This window comes from Lepidochelys kempii, chromosome 6 (genome assembly GCF_965140265.1).
Source record: "Lepidochelys kempii isolate rLepKem1 chromosome 6, rLepKem1.hap2, whole genome shotgun sequence".
NCBI lineage: Eukaryota > Metazoa > Chordata > Testudines > Cheloniidae > Lepidochelys > Lepidochelys kempii.
In genome coordinates, this window is record NC_133261.1 from 91,289,929 (window position 1) to 91,311,698 (window position 21,770).

The 21,770-nt window shown below is 47.1% G+C and overlaps 1 protein-coding gene across 4 annotated transcripts in view; it reads right to left on the reverse strand.

Annotated features, from left to right (window-relative positions):
• Positions 1-579: 579 nt before the first annotated feature.
• The window catches only part of NEK9 (NIMA related kinase 9), a 34,657-nt gene continuing 13,466 nt past the window's right edge, over positions 580-21,770 (reverse strand). For 2 of the 4 annotated variants that reach the window (XM_073349210.1, XM_073349207.1), the window contains exons 8-22: positions 21,168-21,232; positions 19,881-19,931; positions 17,428-17,620; positions 15,771-15,915; positions 15,220-15,420; positions 14,629-14,675; positions 13,089-13,244; positions 12,530-12,638; positions 11,639-11,800; positions 10,986-11,156; positions 10,703-10,762; positions 8,832-9,022; positions 5,124-5,288; positions 3,596-3,808; positions 580-3,108 (exon numbers count right to left, since the gene is read on the reverse strand). In XM_073349210.1, coding sequence (XP_073205311.1) covers positions 2,986-3,108; positions 3,596-3,808; positions 5,124-5,288; positions 8,832-9,022; positions 10,703-10,762; positions 10,986-11,156; positions 11,639-11,800; positions 12,530-12,638; positions 13,089-13,244; positions 14,629-14,675; positions 15,220-15,420; positions 15,771-15,915; positions 17,428-17,620; positions 19,881-19,931; positions 21,168-21,232 — 2,052 coding nt within the window. In that variant the 3' untranslated portion in view covers positions 580-2,985. The remainder of the gene's footprint in view (positions 3,109-3,595; positions 3,809-5,123; positions 5,289-8,831; positions 9,023-10,702; positions 10,763-10,985; positions 11,157-11,638; positions 11,801-12,529; positions 12,639-13,088; positions 13,245-14,628; positions 14,676-15,219; positions 15,421-15,770; positions 15,916-17,427; positions 17,621-19,880; positions 19,932-21,167; positions 21,233-21,770) is intronic. The other 2 variants (XM_073349208.1, XM_073349209.1) reach the window with 2 other exon arrangements.

A 21,770-nucleotide genomic window follows, 5' to 3' on the forward strand; every position in this document is an offset into this window, starting at 1 on the left:
GTTTGTCTGCAGACTCAGGCAGGCATACAGATACCATTGAATACAGGAGACCCTGATTAAAAACTCAGAGTTTTTAATATTCTGTTTTTACAGCACCCAGCACAATGGGACCCTGATCTATGACTGATGCTCTTAGGTGCTGTGGTAATGCAAATAAATAATCAGAACTGGCAGCAGTGCCACTTATTACAACTACTGAATAGGTGACTGTGGGAGACTTAACACTCTAGTAAAAGCTCTTCTAAGAGAACCAGGATTTTGTTCCTTTGGACCCATCTCTTCCTGCTGCTCATACCCCACATGGCACCATTGGAGCTGTGGTAAAAATGGCATCATCAGGAAGAGAAGCAGCATCAAGAGACCAGGTGTCTCATGGGACACAGCCTCTTTTCATGTAGCTGTCCCTAGTAAAGCAAAACTTGCCACTTTTTCACAGCAATGAACCTTCCCCTAAGCTGACTGCGTGCACACTTTCCCCACACCTCTTGGTGGAATGAAAACACAGGAGACCCCCTCCAAGCCGAGATTCTGCCTGGAGGCGAGGTGGGAATATGCACAGAGTCAGAACACACCGGAGAATTAGTTTAAACATTTATTTAAACAAACTACAAACCACTCCACTCTTTAATCTTTCAAAGAAAGATAATGACAAACTAGTTATTCTGCCAGTGTCAGAGCAGGCATAAGTCGTGTTCCACTATAACAACTCAAGAGCAAAACTAGCAGGAGACTGACATATGGAGCTAGCAGTGCAAAAAGGGGAGAAGTCAAAAGGGTTTTGAAACTGTTCAAAGGCACTTCTACCCACTTGCCCTTCACTTTCCTGCCCAAAACTGGGTTTAAACTGCTTATCTGGTTGCACAGCTAGCTGGTGTGAAAATCAGTGGTCTCTAATAGGCACAACTTGGATAGCGTGAATCCTCTAAGGCACATATGAGGTTGTGGAGCACAGGACACCCTCTGCCAGGGATCTGAATCCTCTACTAGATCCAAGGGGAATCCAGTCTTTCCAGCTGTAGAGCATTGAGAAAGGAGATAGCAGTGCACTGCAGGAGAGCAACTCCCATCAGCTTGGTGGTCGCTTATTGGACATGGCTTAGGCTTAGCACTTCACTCCTTCTCAAAGCCACTGCTGCAACATGACAGACTCCATCTCCACTGCAGCAACAGAATTCTTATGCTGGGACTCCTAACCTGAGAACTGACTCCAATACATATGAGGGAAGAGAAGGCAGTATCACCAACAGTAACCAAGCAACGCTTGAACTTCTGGCATTCAAGACCCTACATTGGGGCTGTCTCTCTCCTTCCCGCTCTACAACGATAAGGACAGCCAGACTGAGGTCTAACTCTGCCCAGGTTGCTGCTCAGAACAGACTGCATTTGATTCAGCTCTAGTATACTACAGTGATAGGCACTAGAGAAGAACCTAAGAGAGCACTGATTCCAAGCAGGATGCTTTGGCATCTGTCCCCAGGTAGAGAATTTCATCAAGAAAGACGTTAGCACCCTTAAACAGTCCCCACAAGGGAAGAAAAGTCTAAGGCAGGTGAAATAGCTCTCATTGAAAGATTCAAGGCAAAACTAGAGACACACCGGTGATGGAGACAGTTTTAGGGATAATGAAATCGCAACCCCACCCCATTGCATGGGAGGAGAAGACTCTGCTTCCTAGAAGCCCCACCTTGGGGAAGGGTGAGGCCCTTCCCAACCCAAAAATCCACCCCAAGCCAATTTTTTAAACAATTTAGAAAACTCTTTCATTCCCTACTAGGGATATGGGAAAGTCTCAAATGTCAGGCCACTTCAAGTTCCTTGGAAGAGAGAACCTTGTGCAACTAGAGAAGGGGTGAGCTTTAGACTGAGGCCTAACCATCTACTGCCCTGGGAAAGATGCCTTCTGTGTGCACTGCAGTAGAGACCCATGCTGAGAGGACAGCTGTGCTCCCACTTTGTCAAAACAATGGAGGGGAAAAAAATACTGACGAGGCCCACACCAGCATTGAGACTGTGCCAGCCTACGGCGAGGGATAAGTAGAAACAAAGCCAGGAGCAGCAATGGACTCACTCTGAGAAACCAGACATGACAAGAGGAGCTCTGGCACCCAAAACTAGCTGAACAGATGGAGTAATGAGTGTGCCACAGCCTGAGATCCAGACACACCTTTTCTGGTTAGGAAGCAGCCAGTCTGAACTCAAGAACCCTATCTCAAGCAGTTCCCTCTGCTACAACTGGAAACTAAATCCAATTTTCCTTTTTGTGCAGTGCTTGGAGGGTGGAAAGCATTAGCTGAGTGCTAGGCCCTCAGAATAAAGCATTTAAACTTCATCTGTAGGACTAGGGCACACAGCTGTATGGACAAAGGCTGCATCTCAGGACAGGGGCATGCTTTCTATCACCATCTCCCCACTGCCTCCAGAGTAACACACATTCAAGGCTCTGTTTGCCCGTGAGCAGCATTGAGCTGTTCCACAGGCAGGGCCCTGTCCGTTGTCATAATGGCTGGGAGCAGCTCAGAGTTCACTGCTCTAAAGTGAAAGTGGGGAGTTAGGGTTCAGCCAGCTTCCGTACTCAATGGTTCTCGCTCTCTCACCTAGAGGTGCAGTGACTAATGCTGGGGTCCCAAGGGCAGCTCTTAGGAAGCAGTGAAACAAAAGGGCCACAAGCTGCTACTGGAGCCATCACCATGATGGGTCCAGGGTCGTCTTGCCTCAAGGGCAGGATTGATGGATGAGGTACAGAGAAGAGCTGCTGCTGCCATAATCACTGAGCTGACCATTGCCCAGAACTCAGGACCCTACCCCTCTCAAAACTCACTCCTAGATCATATTTAACGGAGGTGTCTCCCACCAAACGTACATGGGTGCTGCTCTGGAGCCTCCGCCCTCGCTCCTTATCAGTGAGTGACCTGAAGCCAGGAAAGCCGCTTTCTGCATTCAGTTAGTGTGTTGTGAAGTTGGATGGATCCCAGTAGGCTCAGGAGACTAGAGACTGGAGCGGCATGAGTCCGTTCCCAAGAGACACCAGGAATCTGAATCCAAGTCAGTTTTTGGATCAGTTTCCATCTCTTCTTTGGTTGTCTGGGTTCCTTTGGAATGAGCCTGCAGCTGTCCAGACAAAACAGTCAGTCACTCCCAGAACTCAGCTGCTGGCTATACACAATTTACTGGCTACTCCAGATGCAAGTTTCTACCATCACGAAGAGAGCTACTATGGCAATCCCAGCCAGGGCACGCTACATCTAACTGCTCCCCTCTTCTTGGGGAGGAGAAATACAAGTTGCTCAAAACCCCTTAGGCACTGAAGTACCTGCCTCATGGCTGTATTGCTATTAAATTATTGCCATAGAGTAAATTAGAGTGTCTTTGCAGCTGACCAAGAGCAACAGGCACAAGGAATTTTTACCCTACACCTCTCTGCTCTGTCCCATCTCCGGCTGCCTGAAGAGATTTGAGTTTGATTAAAAGCTCTTCCTCTTCTCTCCCCCCGCCATCCAACCAGAACCAGGATCAAAGTTCTCTACCCCTGCACACACACCTTCCAAGGGGTGTGAGGGTTCTCAGCCTGAATGCCTCACCCAAGGGATGTCCTCACCTGCTGCATTCCCTCCGTCCCCCTGCAGAACCTCTGGAGCTGGGCACTGAGACGACTGGTTTCCTGCTGCAGCTTCTGTTGGTCAGCCAGACACTGTAACACCAACCCCTGCAGCCGCTCCACCTCAGTTTGCAAAGTGCTGCACACACAGGCTGCAGCTGGAGACATTGCCTTTCCTTCCACACAGGGCAGGGCTGGAGCTGAACACATCTGCTGCAGAGAGAGACGGGGGAGTGAGTTTGTATGTGTGCGCAATGTATGAAACCTCCCAGGGCAGTGGCTGCCTGTGCCATGGTGAGAGAATGAGGATGGAAGATGGCACCACAGCTGCTGAAGTTGCAGATTTCCAAGCGCTAAGTGCTGGATCCTTGGGCAGCCAGGTCAACATGATATTAACCCTTATGTTATTCACTACCAATTCCCCGGACCCCAAACTTGGACAGACCTTCCTCCCACTCCCTCTTTACAGCTGTTGTCCCTACCTGCTTGTCACTCTGAGATCCTTGTTGATGCCTCCCCACCCCAGCCTGATTTCCCAGGTGAGTCAGGAATTAGCACCTCATCTAGGGATGGCAGCACTATAAACTCCTGTATAATTTCCTGCCCTATCCATGCTTCCCAGGTTCCTCCCTCCCACTGGAGTCTCCCAGCATGGGGTTAATATTTCCCCAGATGTGTGAGCTGCATTTTTCCTAGGCAGGAACTCATTTTATTTCCTGCCCACATGTCTACTCTCTTTTGGATTTCTCTCTCCTCACTGGTATTCACAACTCCTCCCAAGTTAGCATCAACTGTGAACATCATGAACATGCCCTTTTCCACTCTCATCCAGACCATCAGTTAGTCTGACCCAATGGCCCCCACTAGACCTCCCCACAACTCAAACGTTGCCATTTATGTTCCCATCAGCTCTTACTCAACCAACATTCATTGATGTGGTTGAGTAAGATGTGGTCTGAAGGCAGGGGTCTCAAACTCAAATGACCACGAGGGCCATATGAGGACTAGTGCATTGGCCCAAGGGCCGCGTCACTGACACCCCCACCTTTCTGCCCCTGCCCCCACTCCGCCCCTTTCATGAGGCCCTGCCCCTGCCCTTTCCCTGCCCCCATTCCAACCCCTTTCCCGAAGTCACTGCCTGCCTGCCCTGGCCCCGTGCTGCTCTGCTCTGCTCCAGGAAGCAGCCAGAACCACGTCCCTGGGGGAGGAGGGGCACAGGGCTCCATGTGCTGCTCTTGCCACTCCTCCAGGTACCTCCTCCGAATCTCCCAATGGGAGCTGTGAGGAGCAGTGCCTGGAAGCGAGAGCAATGCACAGAGCCCTCTGCCACTCCCCCCCGGGGCCACAGGGACATGGTTCCAGCTGCTTCAGGGAGCAGCGTGGTGCTTGCGATGCCATGGGGTAGGCAGAAGGGTTGGGGGGTCGTGCAGGAGGGGGGGTGCGGGCAGCTTGGCAGGCCTCCCGAAAGAACCCTGCGGGCCACACGCAGCCCGCGTGTTTGAGACCCCTGTCTTAAGGTATACTTTACCTGGGGCTCTGTCTTGGGCTTGTTGAATTCAGCAGGAGCATCAGAGGCCACTTTCAGTCCTTGAAATTCCTGATAGGGAAGAGTCTCCTTTTCAGGCTCTGAAGAGTCTGTGCTCATAGGAAAGGGGCTGTCAGGCATGGGGATGAATTCAGCATTCTCCAGTTCCTGGACACACACACAAGCAGCATTGTGTCAGAGATTCCTCATGCTCCTAAACACCCTGCATCTCTTCAGCCAGGGCACCAGCACCCTCTTGTGGTGGAAAAGACTACTATGGCTTACAGGCTCCTCACACAGTAGACCCCTTGCTTGAAGTCAGACTAGCAGCGAGACACTCTCCTCCTAACAGTAGCCTGGCACTGGCACTAGGTCTCTCCGATCATCACTGGGGTGAACTCCACACCATTTCCTGGTGTGGGCTGGTTGGCTGACGGGTCCCGTTTGTGTCACCATTTAGGTGTGCGACAATTCTCCAAAAAGGGCCATACTAATATACCCACCCTACACACACCCACACCATATATAACTTGAAAGCTTATTTTATGTATGTTTAGATGAGGCATAATATGGAGTAGTCAAGTGGTGCTGTAAGCCTGTAGACAAGGTGAAACAGTGGTAACTAAAAACAAAAAAAGTGTCATTTTCTGCACAGTTCCAGAAACACTGCAATAGGACCATGAGTACAGTTTTTACTGTTTAAGTTAATTTAAGCACCTTAGTGTGGTACTTATTGGTCAAAGCTACCAAACAACAATGTATTAAAAGATTTTAGTTTCTCATGGGCAAGTATTTTTTTCAGAAATGAAGCTGTTTAGAATGTGGCAAAAAATGGTGAATATCAATATCAAAGTATCTTACAAGTGATAATAGTTTTCTATACTTTCAATTGAAATTTGCTGACCAGATCGGTCTCAGATTGAAGGTTTTGCACCAGTAGAAGCAGATTCCGTGCCTACAGTTTGTGCTGCATAGTGGGTACATATAAATGTACATGAATTCCTCATGTAATGCTTCTCCATCTGTAAGCTATCGTACATATAATGTAGCATCTAGTCTGCCTGGTAGAAGGTTTTAATTTGTAACTGCCCATGCATGCAGTACTTGCATTTGAAATATTCTAGAAACTAGCTTTTTAATTCAGTGACGCTTATGTACAGGTCAGTGTTAGAGATGATAATACATAGCATCATAATATAAATATGCAAAAGCTATGGGAGAAAGAAGTGGCCTAATGAGAAGTAATGAAGACAAAGTTCATAAACAAGTCCTTGCCTCTGCACTGAAGGATGAAGAGCGTATTACAACTCTTATCAACAATGTCATCAACAATATGACAAACCCATTTGACCCTGAATCACATCCAGAGGAGTTTACCAACGTATTTGCTAGACTGCATGTAAAATCAGGTGTACAAGAGTCTACTGAAAACAGCAGACGTTGGTGAAGAACAAATAGAGAGACTTATGAGAGGGGCACTTGATTCTGATAGGACATATCTTCTTCAGCTCAGTCAAGAAATCTGGCATCAAAACATTTGCTGACATGGTCAAGACCACCAAATTTAAGTCAGGCAAAGGAGGGAAACTTGCAGTCGCTATCAGTCCTGAAATTATTTTCTGCAGAGCCCAGTCCTTCGCAAGATGCAGAGATGATGTTTCAATGGCAACTGTTCTTAGTCACCCAATAGGACCTATGCTGTGCCCCTCTTCCAGGCTGATGGAACTATGAGAAGAACAGATAAAACTGAATTAAGGGATCAGCTGGAGGCTCAATCTGAAAGACCCCATGAGCAAAGAGCATACAACAAAGAAGCCAGAGATGCCATGGCTCTCATACAGCTGATGGCTGGAGACAAATTCTACGCATTCTATGAATTGCCTGCTGAGTATTTGAGGCAGGTCCTAAAAGAATTTGACAGTGCTAATTCTGTAATCAAAGTCTTTACAGATACGACAGGAACTTTGTGAAAACTGCAGACAGACAGTGCTGGACAGGATCTAAGGTTGGATGCAAGAAATACTAGGTGATTGGTGGATGCCCTGTGCCTCCATGGAAATGTTTCTAAATGTGATATCCAACAAGCAGTCACTTCTAAAATTTCTCTGTGAATATAGGATTAAAAATGCACCTGAGTGTGTAGGAGCACACCCAACACAAACATTCCTTTTTGCTAGAGGCTTTTCTGATGGTGAAATAAGCAAAGTCCATCACCAGTAGAAGTTTTTGAAGTAGTCCAAGACTTATACAGTACTCAAGAAGACGACGACACAAGAATACTTTTGCATGCTGTATGTGCCAATATGGATTTTGGCTCTCTGTGTGTCAAAGTAACCATAATAAGATCACCTGATACACAAGTTTTGATCCTTGCTGTTCATTGCTTTCCAAAACTGGAACATATAGGTAACATGTAGGAACCATTACCATTACCAGCACAACTGACATATCTGTTCATGCAATTCTTCATATCTGTGCATGCAATTTGTGATGCATTCACCCTGACTTCGGCAACACACTTCCTGCTGTACACGTATTAAAAGGATGTGACTCTATATCAGCCCTATTTAGTATTTAGAAAAAAACTGTGTTTCATGTCAAAACAAAGGTACCTTACCACTTCAGACATCTTGCCAAATTGGAAAAGAGTTTCCGGACGAGCTGCAATTTCTGCACCAAAGAAGTTGGTAGTCGTGGTGTCTGACCAGCACAAGAAAGAAAGAGACCTGTAGAGACCCGAATTGCTTACGCCTCAATCTAGCCATCAAAAAGGACAAGTCAGTGGCGAAACTCCCATCGTGTGAGGACAGTTTTGAAAAAGCGATCAAAAGAGCATCTTGGCAAACAAATATTTGAAAGCCTCCACAAATCGGTAAACCAGCTATTGGATCACTATTGCAATGTAGATGATGAACTACTGCCTGTACTCTTCAAGGGCCCAATAGCAGTGAGCTTCTACAAGATCTTATCTGTGCCTGTACCAATAGAGGTTGCTGCACAATCTACTGTGTCTATAGTCAGAACAATCTTCCCTGCACAGAACTGTGTATAAGCCAAGGCAATGAAGACTATGTTATCCCATGCACTCTTGACAGAGATCACAATGATGAACAAGATGATGACAATGTTGACTAGAGATGTTAACAGCGCTATTACATTTCAATGATACCTATAAAAATGTGTTATTAGATTTTGTTTCACCCTTTAGATTGTTGTTGTGATGCTTTGGATCACAAAGAAATCAAATTTTATGTCTTGCAATTATACCTAGAGTGATTAAACTAACAAATGAATGCAAATATTTCCAAGTGGTCATTTTGGTGTCATTGTTTATCCCGTTTCTATGGTAATGGCACCACTTGACAGCTCCACATTGTACCACATCTTAAAGCAGACATGATAAACTTTCATATGATGTATGAGGTGTGTGGGGGTAGACAGGGTACATTAAATTGACCAAACCAGTGGTGTTAGCTGTGTGTCTAAATCCAGTACTACCACAGAACAAGGAGTGCAGAGAAATGTCAATCTGGTGAAGAGGGGGGTCTCCTGCGCCCTCTGGTGGGGAAGAATAGAGGCTGCAGACAGTTTAGAGAAGCCTCTTGGAACTCCTCTTGCTGGGCTCTTTGAGGAAGAAGGGACAGCTTATTCTCCCTTAACCGTGATCCCAGATCCTGGAATTTTAGATAAATTCATGAGACAGTTTATTACCTTACGCAGCCAGCCAGGGCAGGAGCTGCTGTCGGCATTGCTGTCCCCCATGGCCTCTGTTGCACTGATCCAGCCCCCCATTCCACGATCTGCTTCCATGGTTCCCCGAAAGCCTCCACTTGGATCAGGGGTTTCAGATTCCCGTTCATTTTCCTCCTCCTCTCCTCCACCAGTTGTGGAGCTCTGAGCCACTGGCAGACAAGAAAGAGAAGCAGCAACCTTACACATTTCATTGGCTCTACCAGGTCAGGGAATGCAGCAGGTGCTGGATCCCAGATGAGGCAGAGAAAAGAGAAGGGGAGATTATCCCCCTAAAAGCTACTTTAACTGCAGAAGCCTGAAGGTGAGTGTATTTACCTGGACTATGTCTCCTTCCAGCTATGTAATTCATAAAACACCATGCAACCCTCCCCAAAAGTGACCCTTTGCCACACAATCTTGCTTCCTGGCCTCATCTCTCCCCACCCAAAAGTCCCTGTAGTGACCCCAAGATAGGTAACCACCTCCTCATCCATCAAGCTATCTCCTGTTGCATAAAGGGACATGGATGACGAATGCCTGGACAGATCAGACAGAAGTGTTGACTGCTTTTCCCACCCACACAATCTCCTTGTCTTCATATCTGTAGCCACTCATCCAGTCCCACCACCTCCACAAGCATCCAGTCCAATCCTATCAGCCTGCCCTGCCTTCCTAACCCTCATAACACGCAGTCTGTTTGAAAGTTAATGAGGTCATTGCCACTTTGGTGAGAGTTATTGAACCACTGGCACCCCAGGCTAAGCTAACAGGACACAGACCCCACAATGTCCAGCTCTCCTGCCAACAAGCCTCTGACCTTGCCCTCCTTCCGTCCATCCAAAATGTTTCTGCCAAAGATGTATCCTCCAGCAGCTGCCACCATATCACCTCCCCACTCACCTCCCTCTATTGATCTCCTCTTGCCTTCCACATCAAGTTCTAGCGTCTCATGTTAAAGGCCCCACACAGCTCAGCTCCTGCCTCCATCTCTTCCTACTCCTCTCCCACGCTGTTCAGATCCTTCCCCTTAGGCTTAGCACTTCCTCATCTTGTGCACCAGCTGGCCTCCCTCTCTTTATTAAAAGCCCCTCGCATTCTTCTTTGAGGCCTTTCAAAGACAGAACTGAAACCCTGTGACAGGACCAACTGCATCCACTCTCAGTGCACTTGTGCAAGGACCATGTCTGAAAAAATGCAGAGGCCTGAGCCAGTTGGACACAGATACCATAATTCACACCTAGATACCTCGGTGACTGGATAAGATAATAGGACCACCTTGCACAGACCCTGATCCTCCTTGTCTGTGCTCAATCTAACAAGCTGCAAGCCCCCTGCGGGGCAGGGACTTCAGCACAGTATACAGATGATGTGTACATTTCTGGTGCTTGGTTCTTACATTTGTTATCTCCAGGGCCTCCTGCAAGGACCTGTGGTCTTTGCTCCTCAGAAATTTCAGCTGCTCTAGTTTTCTCAGATCTCACACTTCTAGGGGGTTTGACTGGGCTGAAACCTGGTTTGGTTTATAAGTACTGTTTTTGCTGGCACCTAAGCAGACAACGTGTATCACACTGTGCTAACTGAGGCAAGTAACCTCCTATCATCATGCTCCTCACAGGTACTACAATACTGGAGTGGGAGGCAGTCAGCTGGCCCCAGTGGGGAAGGAGACCAGAAAGCCCAGTGCAGGCAGGAAGCAGTGAGGGTGGGATGGGTAATAACTGGCTCTGAAAGCCCTTTGAAATGACCCTGCACATGTCTGAAGCTTTCCAGTGTGCGTCAAAGCTGCTGCTGCCCAGGAACCCCAGCTGTGGAGTGACCCACATGGCTTTTACTCAGGGCTGATTACTCACCTGTACCGATGGACAAGCCACTACTGTTGGATCGGATGGTTTTGGAATTCAGCACCTTTTCTATGGAAAGAAAGAATATTCTTTTGGTAAAGGGGCTCTCACAAAGGTGGTTCAAATCAATACAGGACGAAACCAGTGTTCCAATACCGGGGCTGATGTGGACTCGCCAGCGAGTTCCCTCAGAATGATCTTGACCCTCCCTCCCAGTAAGCCTATGTTAGTGAGTAATGAGTTATCACAATAAATGTCCTTGGAACAGCCCCTGTCCCTGAATCACACTCACCAACAATGAGAATGGTGTGCCAGCCGCGGCAGGACAGATCTGGAACATGATGCAGGGACCCAAAAATGGGCCGAGGCCATGAAGTACAAATATCAGAGCCATGAGCTCTCTCTGTCGGTGTCATTGCCAGACGTCCGTTCCCACCATTGCCCCAGGCAAAGATATGGTTATCTAGGAAAAAACTGAACCATCAGCCTGAACTGAGAAACACCTCATTACCCTTCCAAGGGCCCCACCAGCCTGGACTCATTACAGAGATCTCCCATAGCTACTCAGATTCAAGACAGACAGGGTGTCTAGTCCACCTGCTACTAACCAGCCCTTGGAAGGCTAAAATTGTGTGTAGTGAAGTCTAGCAGCCAGTCTCCAGCCAACCACTTGGTACCCTGTGGACAACATTAGCTAAAGCTTTGTGCTGCCCTGCCCCACTAATATGGCACCAATCTGGGAAAATTTCCCCGTTCCAGTCACGGCCTTTCAGAGCCTGACTGTGCCAGGGCTAACTGCAAAGACTGCAGCCTTTCTGTGCTGCCCTGAATGGCAGAAGATACAGGAAATGCTCCCATTGCTAGATGGGAGCCAAATGTCTGAAACTATTCTGCAGACCCAGCCCACAGGAAGAGTCCACTGCAGCCACACAAATGCTCACTCACCGTCAGTAGCAGCTATGGTGAATTCATCTCCACATGAAACCCTGATCACCTGCTTACCCCCAAGGGGGCCTCCCAGCAGGTTAATTCCCAGATGCTTCTTATAGTCACCAACGCCCAGCTGTCCGCACTTGTTGGAGCCGAAGGTCAGCAAGCGGCCCCGCTCTGAGAGGAAGAATGAGGAGAGTCATGGTAGGTACCCAAGACAGGAAGCAGCCATGCAGGCAGAGAGAATTACTAGGAACACCCCATGACCAAAAAGGACTTTGCTAAGAACTTGGTCATTCTGGAAGGGGGCTATTAGCCAGTGAGAATTGCTTCAACCCAAGAAAGTCCCCCAGCCACTCAAATCTCTCTTTGCTTCCTACCTTTGACTCTGGATCCCGTGACTCCTCCCAGTCCCTTAACTGAGATGCTCTGGCAGGGGGAACCAAGGTGCCTGATCAGGTTCTAATGCTGAACATCAGCCTTCCCAAGGTATTATCCTTTCCATGCACAAGCCTCTCCTCCCTTTAGGAGGGCTGAACTGAGCTCTGATATTGCTGCTGCTGAACAATGTGAAATTCATGCCTGCTCCAGGAACTGACAGCCAGTGGCAAAGGGAGCTGAGACCCTATCTAAAACCTTCATTGACCAGGGGTCAGCACTCGGCTCGCAATCACTGGATGGGGCTTCATGCGCTTCTACTTTGCTCAGTGGAGCTGGAATGAAATGGAATAGAACTGATTTAAAAGGACCAGCACAAATGGTAACCTACTAACTCTGAACACAGCATACAAGCCAGTAACATGTACAATGAAAGCCTATCCCTGGGGACAACAACTAGCTCCTCTAACCGGGAGTGGGGAAGTGGAGCCATTCCCCACCACTACTTGCACTGTGAGTAGGTCTCACCATCTATGGAAGCTGTGTGCGTCTTTCCTGGGGCAATGGTGCGGATCTTGTAGAAGGAGAGCTGCTTGGCCAGAGTAAGGGAAGTTGTGTAGGGAACTTCATAGTAGGTCTGAAGGAAGAGACCAGACATAATCAGGTAAAGCCCAGAGCCAGCACCCCAGGAGCACACACATCATGCACATTCACCAGCCAAGATCTATCTATGCAGGTCTTGGGTAGAGGACAGTGCTGGGTCTGCCAGCCCTGCAAGAAGACAGGTAATTCCTGCCAGGCTCAGATTCCACTTACGTTGTATGAGTGCCCCAGATGCAGCTAACATGCTGTTTTACCACCACAGAAGTGAACTGAACCCACTGGCAGATGTGAGGCTGGGGAATGATTTGCCTCTCATCATACTAGCAGGTGCCTTAGGATTTCCCTTCCCCCTGCAGTTCTGAGCTGGGATCCAGTGGATGGACGTATCCCATGTGATGGATTCCTTGCCATTGTTGGGGGACCTCTGCTTCCCCATCTTCTAGGAAACCCTGGGAGCAGGCACAGGAGCACCAGATGCACTCACATCATGGTTGATGATCCCAGACGTGCATTGGTTCAAGCCCAGTTTGTTGAACTCGTTGAGTCCACATGCCAGCACTTTGCCAGTCTGGGTCAGCAGGAAAGTCCCATCACAGCCACACTGGACTGAGACAATGTTCAAGGTCTTTGGAACATCCACCTAGATTGAAAACACAAATGCCAGGAATCAAGTCCTGACAGCTACAGAGCAGAAGCCAAGGACCAAAACTAGAACACAGGAAATACCTGACTGGATCAAAGTGGTGGTCCATCTAGTCTAGGTCCTATCCCTGACAATGGCCAGTACCAGATGCTTCACATAAATGTGTAAGAATCTTCATAACAGAATAAACTACCCACAGGGAAGTTATGTCTTCCTGACAATTAGTTTGGTTTTATGACCTGAAGCCCATCCATACCAATGTATGATCCTATAGTGAATCCTACCAAGCTTGTGACCTTAATGGTATTTTGCATTAGTAACGGTTATTATTCCATAAGGGACGTCACTTCTTAAGCACTATCAGAATTTGGCTTTTACCCCCAAAGCATGTGTTTTTCTTCCTTCTGCATCTTCTTTACTATTTAATGTGAACATCTGACCCTTTACTGAATCAGAACAACAGACAGTGAGTGTAGGGGAAGTAAGAACAAGTGTAATGATAAAGATCAGGAGATTGTTTGCTTATCTACACAACATATTTTTGGTAAAGAAAAGATGGTGAGGAGTGATCTTTATAGTGAGTGGGGAAAAATCATCACAGTAAACACTTTAGCCATGCAAACTTGCTGGTTCCATGTGAGGTTCCAGAGTGCCTCACAGGTTTCTCTACTATTGACTAACCTACATAATTTTGTATAATCTGCAAAATTGAACCACCTCTGTTCATCCACCTGTTCTGATCGTTAATAAATACATCAAGCAACACTTGGAGCCTCCAAGTAAACTTCTTGCCATGAAGAAAATTGATAAATTATCCTATCCTTGTTTTCCGTCTCTTAGCTGGTTTCTAACCCATGATAGAACTTCACCTCCCACTCCTTTTTGGGAGGGATTTTATATGGATTTCCAAATAATCTTTGACAAACTATATCAACTCATTTTCCTTTTGCCATTAGTTTGTGGAACGCCCAAAGAATTCCAGAAGGTTAGAGAAGAACAATTTTCCTCTGTAGATCTGGGGCATGGAATTTGGTGCTAATAGTTCAGGACGCTCCCCTCCTACAGGGCTTTCTTTGTCACGTTCAGCACTTGCTATTATTTGTCTCTGCAAGGAGGTCTCAGAGCAGTGAAGTTGGAAGTCACAAGGCACGGGGAGCACCCTAGTTTAGCCATTTTGAAAGCTATATTTCCCATCTCAGACCGACTGATAACTGCCATTAGATCTAGGGCCAGTGATTGGTGAAGGGAATATGGAATCCTCAAAGCTTTGCAGTGCCTTAGGAAAAACAAACTTAAGCAGCAAATTTTTGAAAACAGTGACTAATTTGGGCCCAGATTAATGCCCAAGAGGTGTTTCAGGAGGAGGCAGCTAGAGTTTTACCTTCTGAGGGGTGTAGTGATCCTCTTCAGAATCCAAACCCAGGCGCCCTGTGTCAGCAGAGAGACTATGGTGAGAAACAGTGATGTACGATCTTCCCATGGCTGAGAGGCTTGTCCCTGGGACATGCCCTTGACCTTCCCCACTCCTAGCAGAATCCCCCAAAGCCAGGAGCCCTGCTTCTGGGAAAACAGAGCTCCTTTCCATTCATCAGGGTAACCCCTCCAAGGACAAAGTGCACTGCTCCAGTTCACAGGGAACTCTCTGTCCCAAAGGCAGAGTACCTATTCCTGGGGAAACCACCCTGCCTCCCAACTTCCTTGTAAAATCCCAAAGGTTCATTCCTCATCTCTCAATTTAAGTTGGAAAGAAACCCCCATGAACGACTAGGTGATTTCTGGCCTCCAAGGTGCCCTAGGCAGCCCTCATCCATTCTCTGCTTTATATAACTGCATCATAGCCACCATCCTGCCAGCTGTGAGTAAGAGTGGATGTGTTTCCATTCCCTCTCAGGGCCATACTATGTCTGACCTCCCTAGGCCTCCAAAGCTTGGAACAGGTCCCAGAAAAAGGACACGCCATGACTGCACATACCATACTCCCCACAGCCCCACGAGTAGACCTCTCTGTTTCTGGTCAGAACAGCCACATGATTATCTCCGCAGGAGACCTGCTCCACAGGGTTGCTGAGGAAGAAGTCCAGCTGCAGGGGGTCCAAGACTTCAGAGCCAAATGCCTTGTCAACACCCATGCAGCCATAATAGTCCGAGCCAAAAGCATACATCTGGCCTTCATCTGCATTGAAGATGGAGCAAACTCAGTCAGCACATGGACATCAGGCTGCCTACTAACCTTCCATGGAGTGGCCAAAGGATCCTGATCCCTGTGGTCACCCTCATCTTTAATACAGAGGAGTGGCCCCAGGAGACTATAAAGTCTTTGCCTGAAATGTAACCTGGTTGTTCATATTAAGATGGATCACTGCATGCTGGGACCTGCAGGCCTCTTGTTTGAGAAGCTCAGAGAAAGCCAAAGTGTAGCCTTTTCCCTGGTAAAGTTTCTCTGCTGAGCTCGTCTTGGAGGCTGACTGGTCCACTGTGCAGCAGACCAGGGTCTGTCCTCATGCCACCCAATCAGTCTCTCACCTGTGATGCAAACGGTAAAGTCATCCCCACAGGACACCTGGTGGATAGCCTTCCCCTGCAACTTCTCCACACGCTTTGGCTGCCGGTAGGAAGCTTTGTCTCCATGCCCCAGCTGGCCATGCAGCTTTGTGCCCCCCTGCATATTCTGGAATACACAGAAGCCTGGTAAGGATGCATGTCCAGAGCTCAGGGGGATACTGTCAGTACCCTTGAAGCCTGAGAATGAGGAGGTAAGTTAAAAACAACAACAGAGCAAGGGAAAGTGTTTTAGTTACCCTGTCCTAGGGAAGGGACTGGTCTCTCAGTGGGGTATGATACCAAACACCACTTAAATGGCACCTTGGGCTTTCAGGTAGCTTTAATTATGCCCTAAGGAGCAGCAATCAGGTTTCAAGCCAGCCACAGGAGTCAGGAAGATATACCTCTCCTTTCTCATGCCTACCCAAATGGACAGGTGCATTATATGACTAAGGCCCTGTGTAATCTGAGATGCTGCAGAATACGCTTGTTGCTGCAGAACTGTGCTCAAGGATCTCAGCTTTCATTATTACATATGCTGCTAATGCTTATGGGTGCAAAGAAATCCTTAAGCATGTGAAACAAGTGTCACTTATGCAGCAATTTCTGCCCAAGTCTGCAGACAGACTGAAACAACAGCTCTGAGAATTTTGAGCTTCCCCTTTCATCTTGACGGGTTGTTGATGCTGAAACCTAATATGACAATTAGAGTGTCTCTATGACACTCTAATGATCTCACTGATGGTTTTAGTAGTGAATGTGTTTGTCCCGTAATCACCAACTGCCTCCCTCCCCAAGAGACCTATCCCCTACTCGATCAAAATTTCCTGTTCCTCCCCTTCCCCTCTGAACAGGTTCTATGCTGCAGTTGTGTGTTGTCAGTACAGAAATCTGCAGAAAACTGAAAATGTAGATGTAGGATACATTTGTTTAGTTTGATACCAAAACAACAGGGGAAACAAAAGTGAATTATTTTAAAATTCATGATAAAACTCAATTTTTCCATTCACCTTAAGCTGCTGCAGTCTCCAGCTTGGTCCCTGAAAGAAGGGGCCCTTGCTGCAGAATTTGGAACCAGCCTGCTGCAGAGTACTCAGAGTCCTACCTATACCCAGCCAGGCTATGGTTCCTGCACTCAGGACATGATTCCTGCATTCTAATGGGCTCCCCAACCCATTCCATGTGGTCTCTGAAAACCCTTCTCCAAAAATAGATACAGGCCAATGGAATAGTACAAGACCGCCACTGCACTTAGAGATGGGGGGAGGGAAAGAAAGGGTGCTTGGCTCAGGGCATCATGCCACAGTCCCTAACTTACCACCCTTTGGTGTGCTGCAATCCTGGGTAACATCAGCAGCACTTTGACACCTGACTCCATAGAAGAATGCTTCCACCCCCGCATAAAAAAATATTATACTTGAGAGGTTTAGGTTAGCACCCAAAGGGGCTGCCTCCAACCATTTCTGCTACTTCATCTAATCCCCAAACTTGCCTACATTTCATCTCTCTCCTTCCTGAGCTCCCATTCTCCTGTTTCTAACAGATTGATAAACTGACCTATGGCTGGATTCTCTAACTTTTAAATCTTCTATCCCTGGCCTCCTTGCCTTCCCAAGTTCCTTCTGCTTGGCTCACTTACCACCCAAGTGTAGAGCTCCTTCTCCACCGTCACCACAGCAAAGTGAGTGTTTCCAGCACACACCTGGCGCGCACTGCAGCCACTTTTGATGACATCCAGCTTCTGGGGGGTGGACTTCCCACCCCCCCAAACATACACCTCACTAGTGCGCGAAGTCACCACTGCAATTGGTGTCTCACTGACGGTGCTGGACCTGTGTAACATCCCCCAGAACACAAATGCTCTTAGTAAGAAGCTATGACCATTGTCAACACTGTTCAACCCAAATCCTTCCTTTTGGTCCCCACGCAGAGGAGAAACTAGACGAGAATTGGACAACTTGGGTCTCAGCTGCAGCTCTTCACAAACATTAGTGGGTTTTTCTTTACAAAAATTCTTCTCTCCTCAAAGACTGTGATGTCTGGAGTGTTCTAAATATGCTCAGGAGCACCACTGAGTGAGCACTGCAGAAAAAGGAGCCTCCAACAATCATTCAAATAAAAACCAGAATCCAATCTGATGACATTTAGTACACTGACATGACAGTTGGTATTTGTCAAATGTGAAGGTCTCATGAGTACTCATGAAAAAATGCTCAGAAAGTGAAAGATTCACAAATAATCACACAAACATACACAAAAGAACACATGGCCATCTCAATCTCCGGTTTCCCTCTAAGAGAATTTCAGCCATCCAATCAGGGAACAAAAACACGCTACATAACTTAGGTGCCCAATCACTCCACAAACAGATCAGAAAACAGAAGCCGCAGTCAAAGCAAGTAGTTTGTGAACAACACATGGATTGAAACAGGATCAAACACAGAGCTCAGACAATGCTTTCAAATAATCAATTTGTGAAAATCAAACTGTTTGATAATTCACCAGCAGAAAAATAGCTACATTTATTGCAGAAATTATTTACTACAAATTAGCTCATTAGCTGGGATTAAAGGAGAATTTATGCACATACCCTGTTTTACAAAAAACTGTCGCAAAATTCAAATGAATAGCCCAATTCCTCACTGGCAGCCTGGTGCCTGTGGGCAGCGATTATGATGTCCTGGAGTGCCCGATGACTGTTATGAATGCCACCACACCTTATCTCATTTTAAAAAAATAAAGGTTACCTTTCTAGTCCTCCTCATTTTCAAAAGCCTCAAAGTGGAAACTAGTCTCTAGGAATGTGAGTCTGTCATAGGATTTAACTTCAAAACTATGAGTTATTTGTTGTAATTTTCACTGTTCTCCTCAAATAATTGTGCTCATCTCCGCACCACAATCATAGCTAACTTGAGTTACCGCTCCAGTACTAGTTTTGAGTTATCTGAGCATAAGACACTCTCCTTCATCCAAAATTCTCTCCCACACTCACACACAAAAGAATTCTCCAATAAAAACTTCATTAGGGCTGAGTTAGGGTTCAGAATTTATCACCCTCAAAAGGCTGCTAACAGAGCTTTTATAGAAAATTGCACACTTTAAAGATCATAAAATACCGTTAGCTTTGCCCCCTTATCAACACCCACCCTATTGCATCTACATTTCTAAAATGGGCCACAGACCCACTATCTTCCTTACAACACGAACTGATGAACCACAACCCACCCACCACATATGGGCCAGTGACCTGAGCATTCTGCAGTTCACCCAACCACCCATAGTGCCACAGAGCTCAACATCTCACATCTGACCCTCAACACAGCGTAGACCCAGTATCTCCCCTATTTCACTATTGCCTGAAGAGCCCAGTCTATACTGACTTCCCTCCCTATTTGACCTAGAAACCCACTGTAACTACCTCATTTGCCCTCCCAATACCAGTCAGAGATCACAGGCTCCAGATACAGGCCAGAGCCAACTCTCACACTGTCCATGGACCCCAGACTACCACAAACAGCCAAGCATGTGGGGACATCAACCCACCCCCTCTCCACAGACAAGGATGGGTAGCTGACAGATATAGGCTGTGCTTGGCAGCCTCCTCAGAGTCCAAGCAGTGCCTCCCCCACACCCTATCCCTTTCCCCTAGGCCACTCACCAAGCCAAGTGACATAACAATGTACACTGAGGGAACTGAGATTCACACAGAACACCTCCTGCTCTTCTGAACTGGATCCCACATGCTGCGTCAGTGTCAGTTAGCTACATGTTATCTGCCAATAATTATGGAGCCCCTTTAAGCAAATGACTTATCTCAGAGACAGAATGATCCACCTAACACTCTCCCCACATGTAGTAGAAATTCCCACCTTTGCACTTGAGACAAGCCTGAAAAGAGGGGGTTGGATTACAGCCTCATACACTGATGAGCATACAATTGCACCCTCCCTGAGTTTCTAGCATTTAAAGTTTTTCTAACTACAACAGTCCATTAAGGATGTCACAGCCTCATCTCTAACACTCTCAGCAAAATTTCTAGGTGGAAAGCTATTCTCTACAAATCTCTCTTTAAATACATGCTCAAATCATTACCTTGGCCGTTTGGTTGGCCCATTAAGCAGCGTGACTTTCTCCTCCATCTCCCTACCACAGGGAAAAAAAAAGAAAAACCATTACAGAAAATAGTAACTACGTATTACTATAGACCCAAACACTTTACAGACTCCACAAACTGACAAGCCATACACAGGGATTACTTTCCCTTCAGATGAAATGCTGCTCCTTCTGGGGTGGACCATGGCAGCTATTTACACATCCTACAGCAATACACGTGATTAGGGCAGAAGTAATGCACCAGAGAGCGAACAAACTCTTGTGGGAATTAAGGGAGGCAAAAAGTATATACCAGAGCCAGAATTTGGCTATGATGCTAAAGCTTACACCCCTACTTTTGAGAAAAGTACCACTGGATCTCTAATGACCACAAGTGAACAGGATGTGGGTTTTAAATCTTATCCTAATGATGGCACGTTCAGCAAGACAACACCCTGGAGCATCATTCTGGGGGTTGCCTACTAATGAAAAGCACCTTAAAGCAAGGAAATGTCCACCACCAGGGTGGCCAAAGGGTAACTCAAACAGTCCGACAGCATGGCCCACAGCCACCCTCATCTTACATGAAGGAGTAGGTACGATACATCTCAGCCAGGCCACTTAGAACACCATGAAGCAGCACATCTTGGGACTTGACTTGCAGTCTCTGTGGGCTGCCCCTCTGCACTGAAGATGAGGGTGGGCAAATAGTCAAGCACAGTCCTCAGGCTCCTGGTAAGTTGCCAACATGGTCTTTAGTGTAGCTAAGTGCGGGCACCCACTGAAATGGGGCATTTTCATCACAACTCTGCAGGGAGGGCTAAGGGGAAAAGTGCTGGACTGGGCTTATTATATGGGATACAGGAGATAAAAGGGCTTTTATAATGACCTTACAAGTGCCTGAGCACTGCTACGTGTTCCTAAAGATCTAACTTGAATGTCAGCAGCCAGGGTCCCTCTAAGGAGTCTCAGAGAAACACACCAGAGTTCTCAGAACATCAGCTGTTACACCAAAGAGGGCAGATGGGCACTCCACAGCCCCCCATGCTCCCACCGGTATGCAGGTTAATTTAAATCACCAGCAAGGCTTTCTCTTGCCTGAATAGCAGCAATCCACTCCCCTCTCTTAAAGGGGCAGAGTATATTTCAAGGTGTGCCTCCTACCAGACAGAAATGAGTCTAAGGGCTGAATTCAGGAAGCATCAGAATTATTAGTTTGCACAAAGCTCCAAGGTCCCTCCTGAGCCCTACAGCCCATCTATGTCCAAGGTGAGAACATTTGGCTACCTCCTGCGTTTGCTGAGAAGAACATGTTCAAGCAGCTCATCGGCAGTTGGCCTCTTCTCAGGATCCTGAAAGAGGTGAGCAACAGGTCACTCCTAAGGAAACGGTCATTGTCTACAGTGAAATCTCATTCCAGCCCCCACTGGTCTCCTTCTCTCATGCCTCGCTTGCTTCAGAAAGGCATGCGGTCAAACAGAAATGAACCAAAGGGCCATCACGTCTCTGGACGGCACAGGGTTAAAAGCCAGATACTCAAATTGTGAACTCCCACACTCCAAAGATATGGGTAATTTAACTGCCTCCAAGAAGCACGTGCTCTGAGGGCAACAAGAACATTAAGCCAAGAGGCAGAGCCCAGAGAGCTGAAGGCAGGACAGATCACACTGGGAAGATGCTTCCATATCAATCATGCTGATAGGCTTGCTGATGAATGTGAAAACCTCAGCCTCTAACCATCCCCCAACATACAGCATCAGAGAAAATCCAGCAACCCTCCAAATCCCATGAAGCTGGAAAGGCATCCAGACAGGAAGTTTTCAGAGAACAAGAGGAAGCAGAAGTAACTCTCACTGACACACCAGGCTGCACAGGCAGCTGCATGTGGGA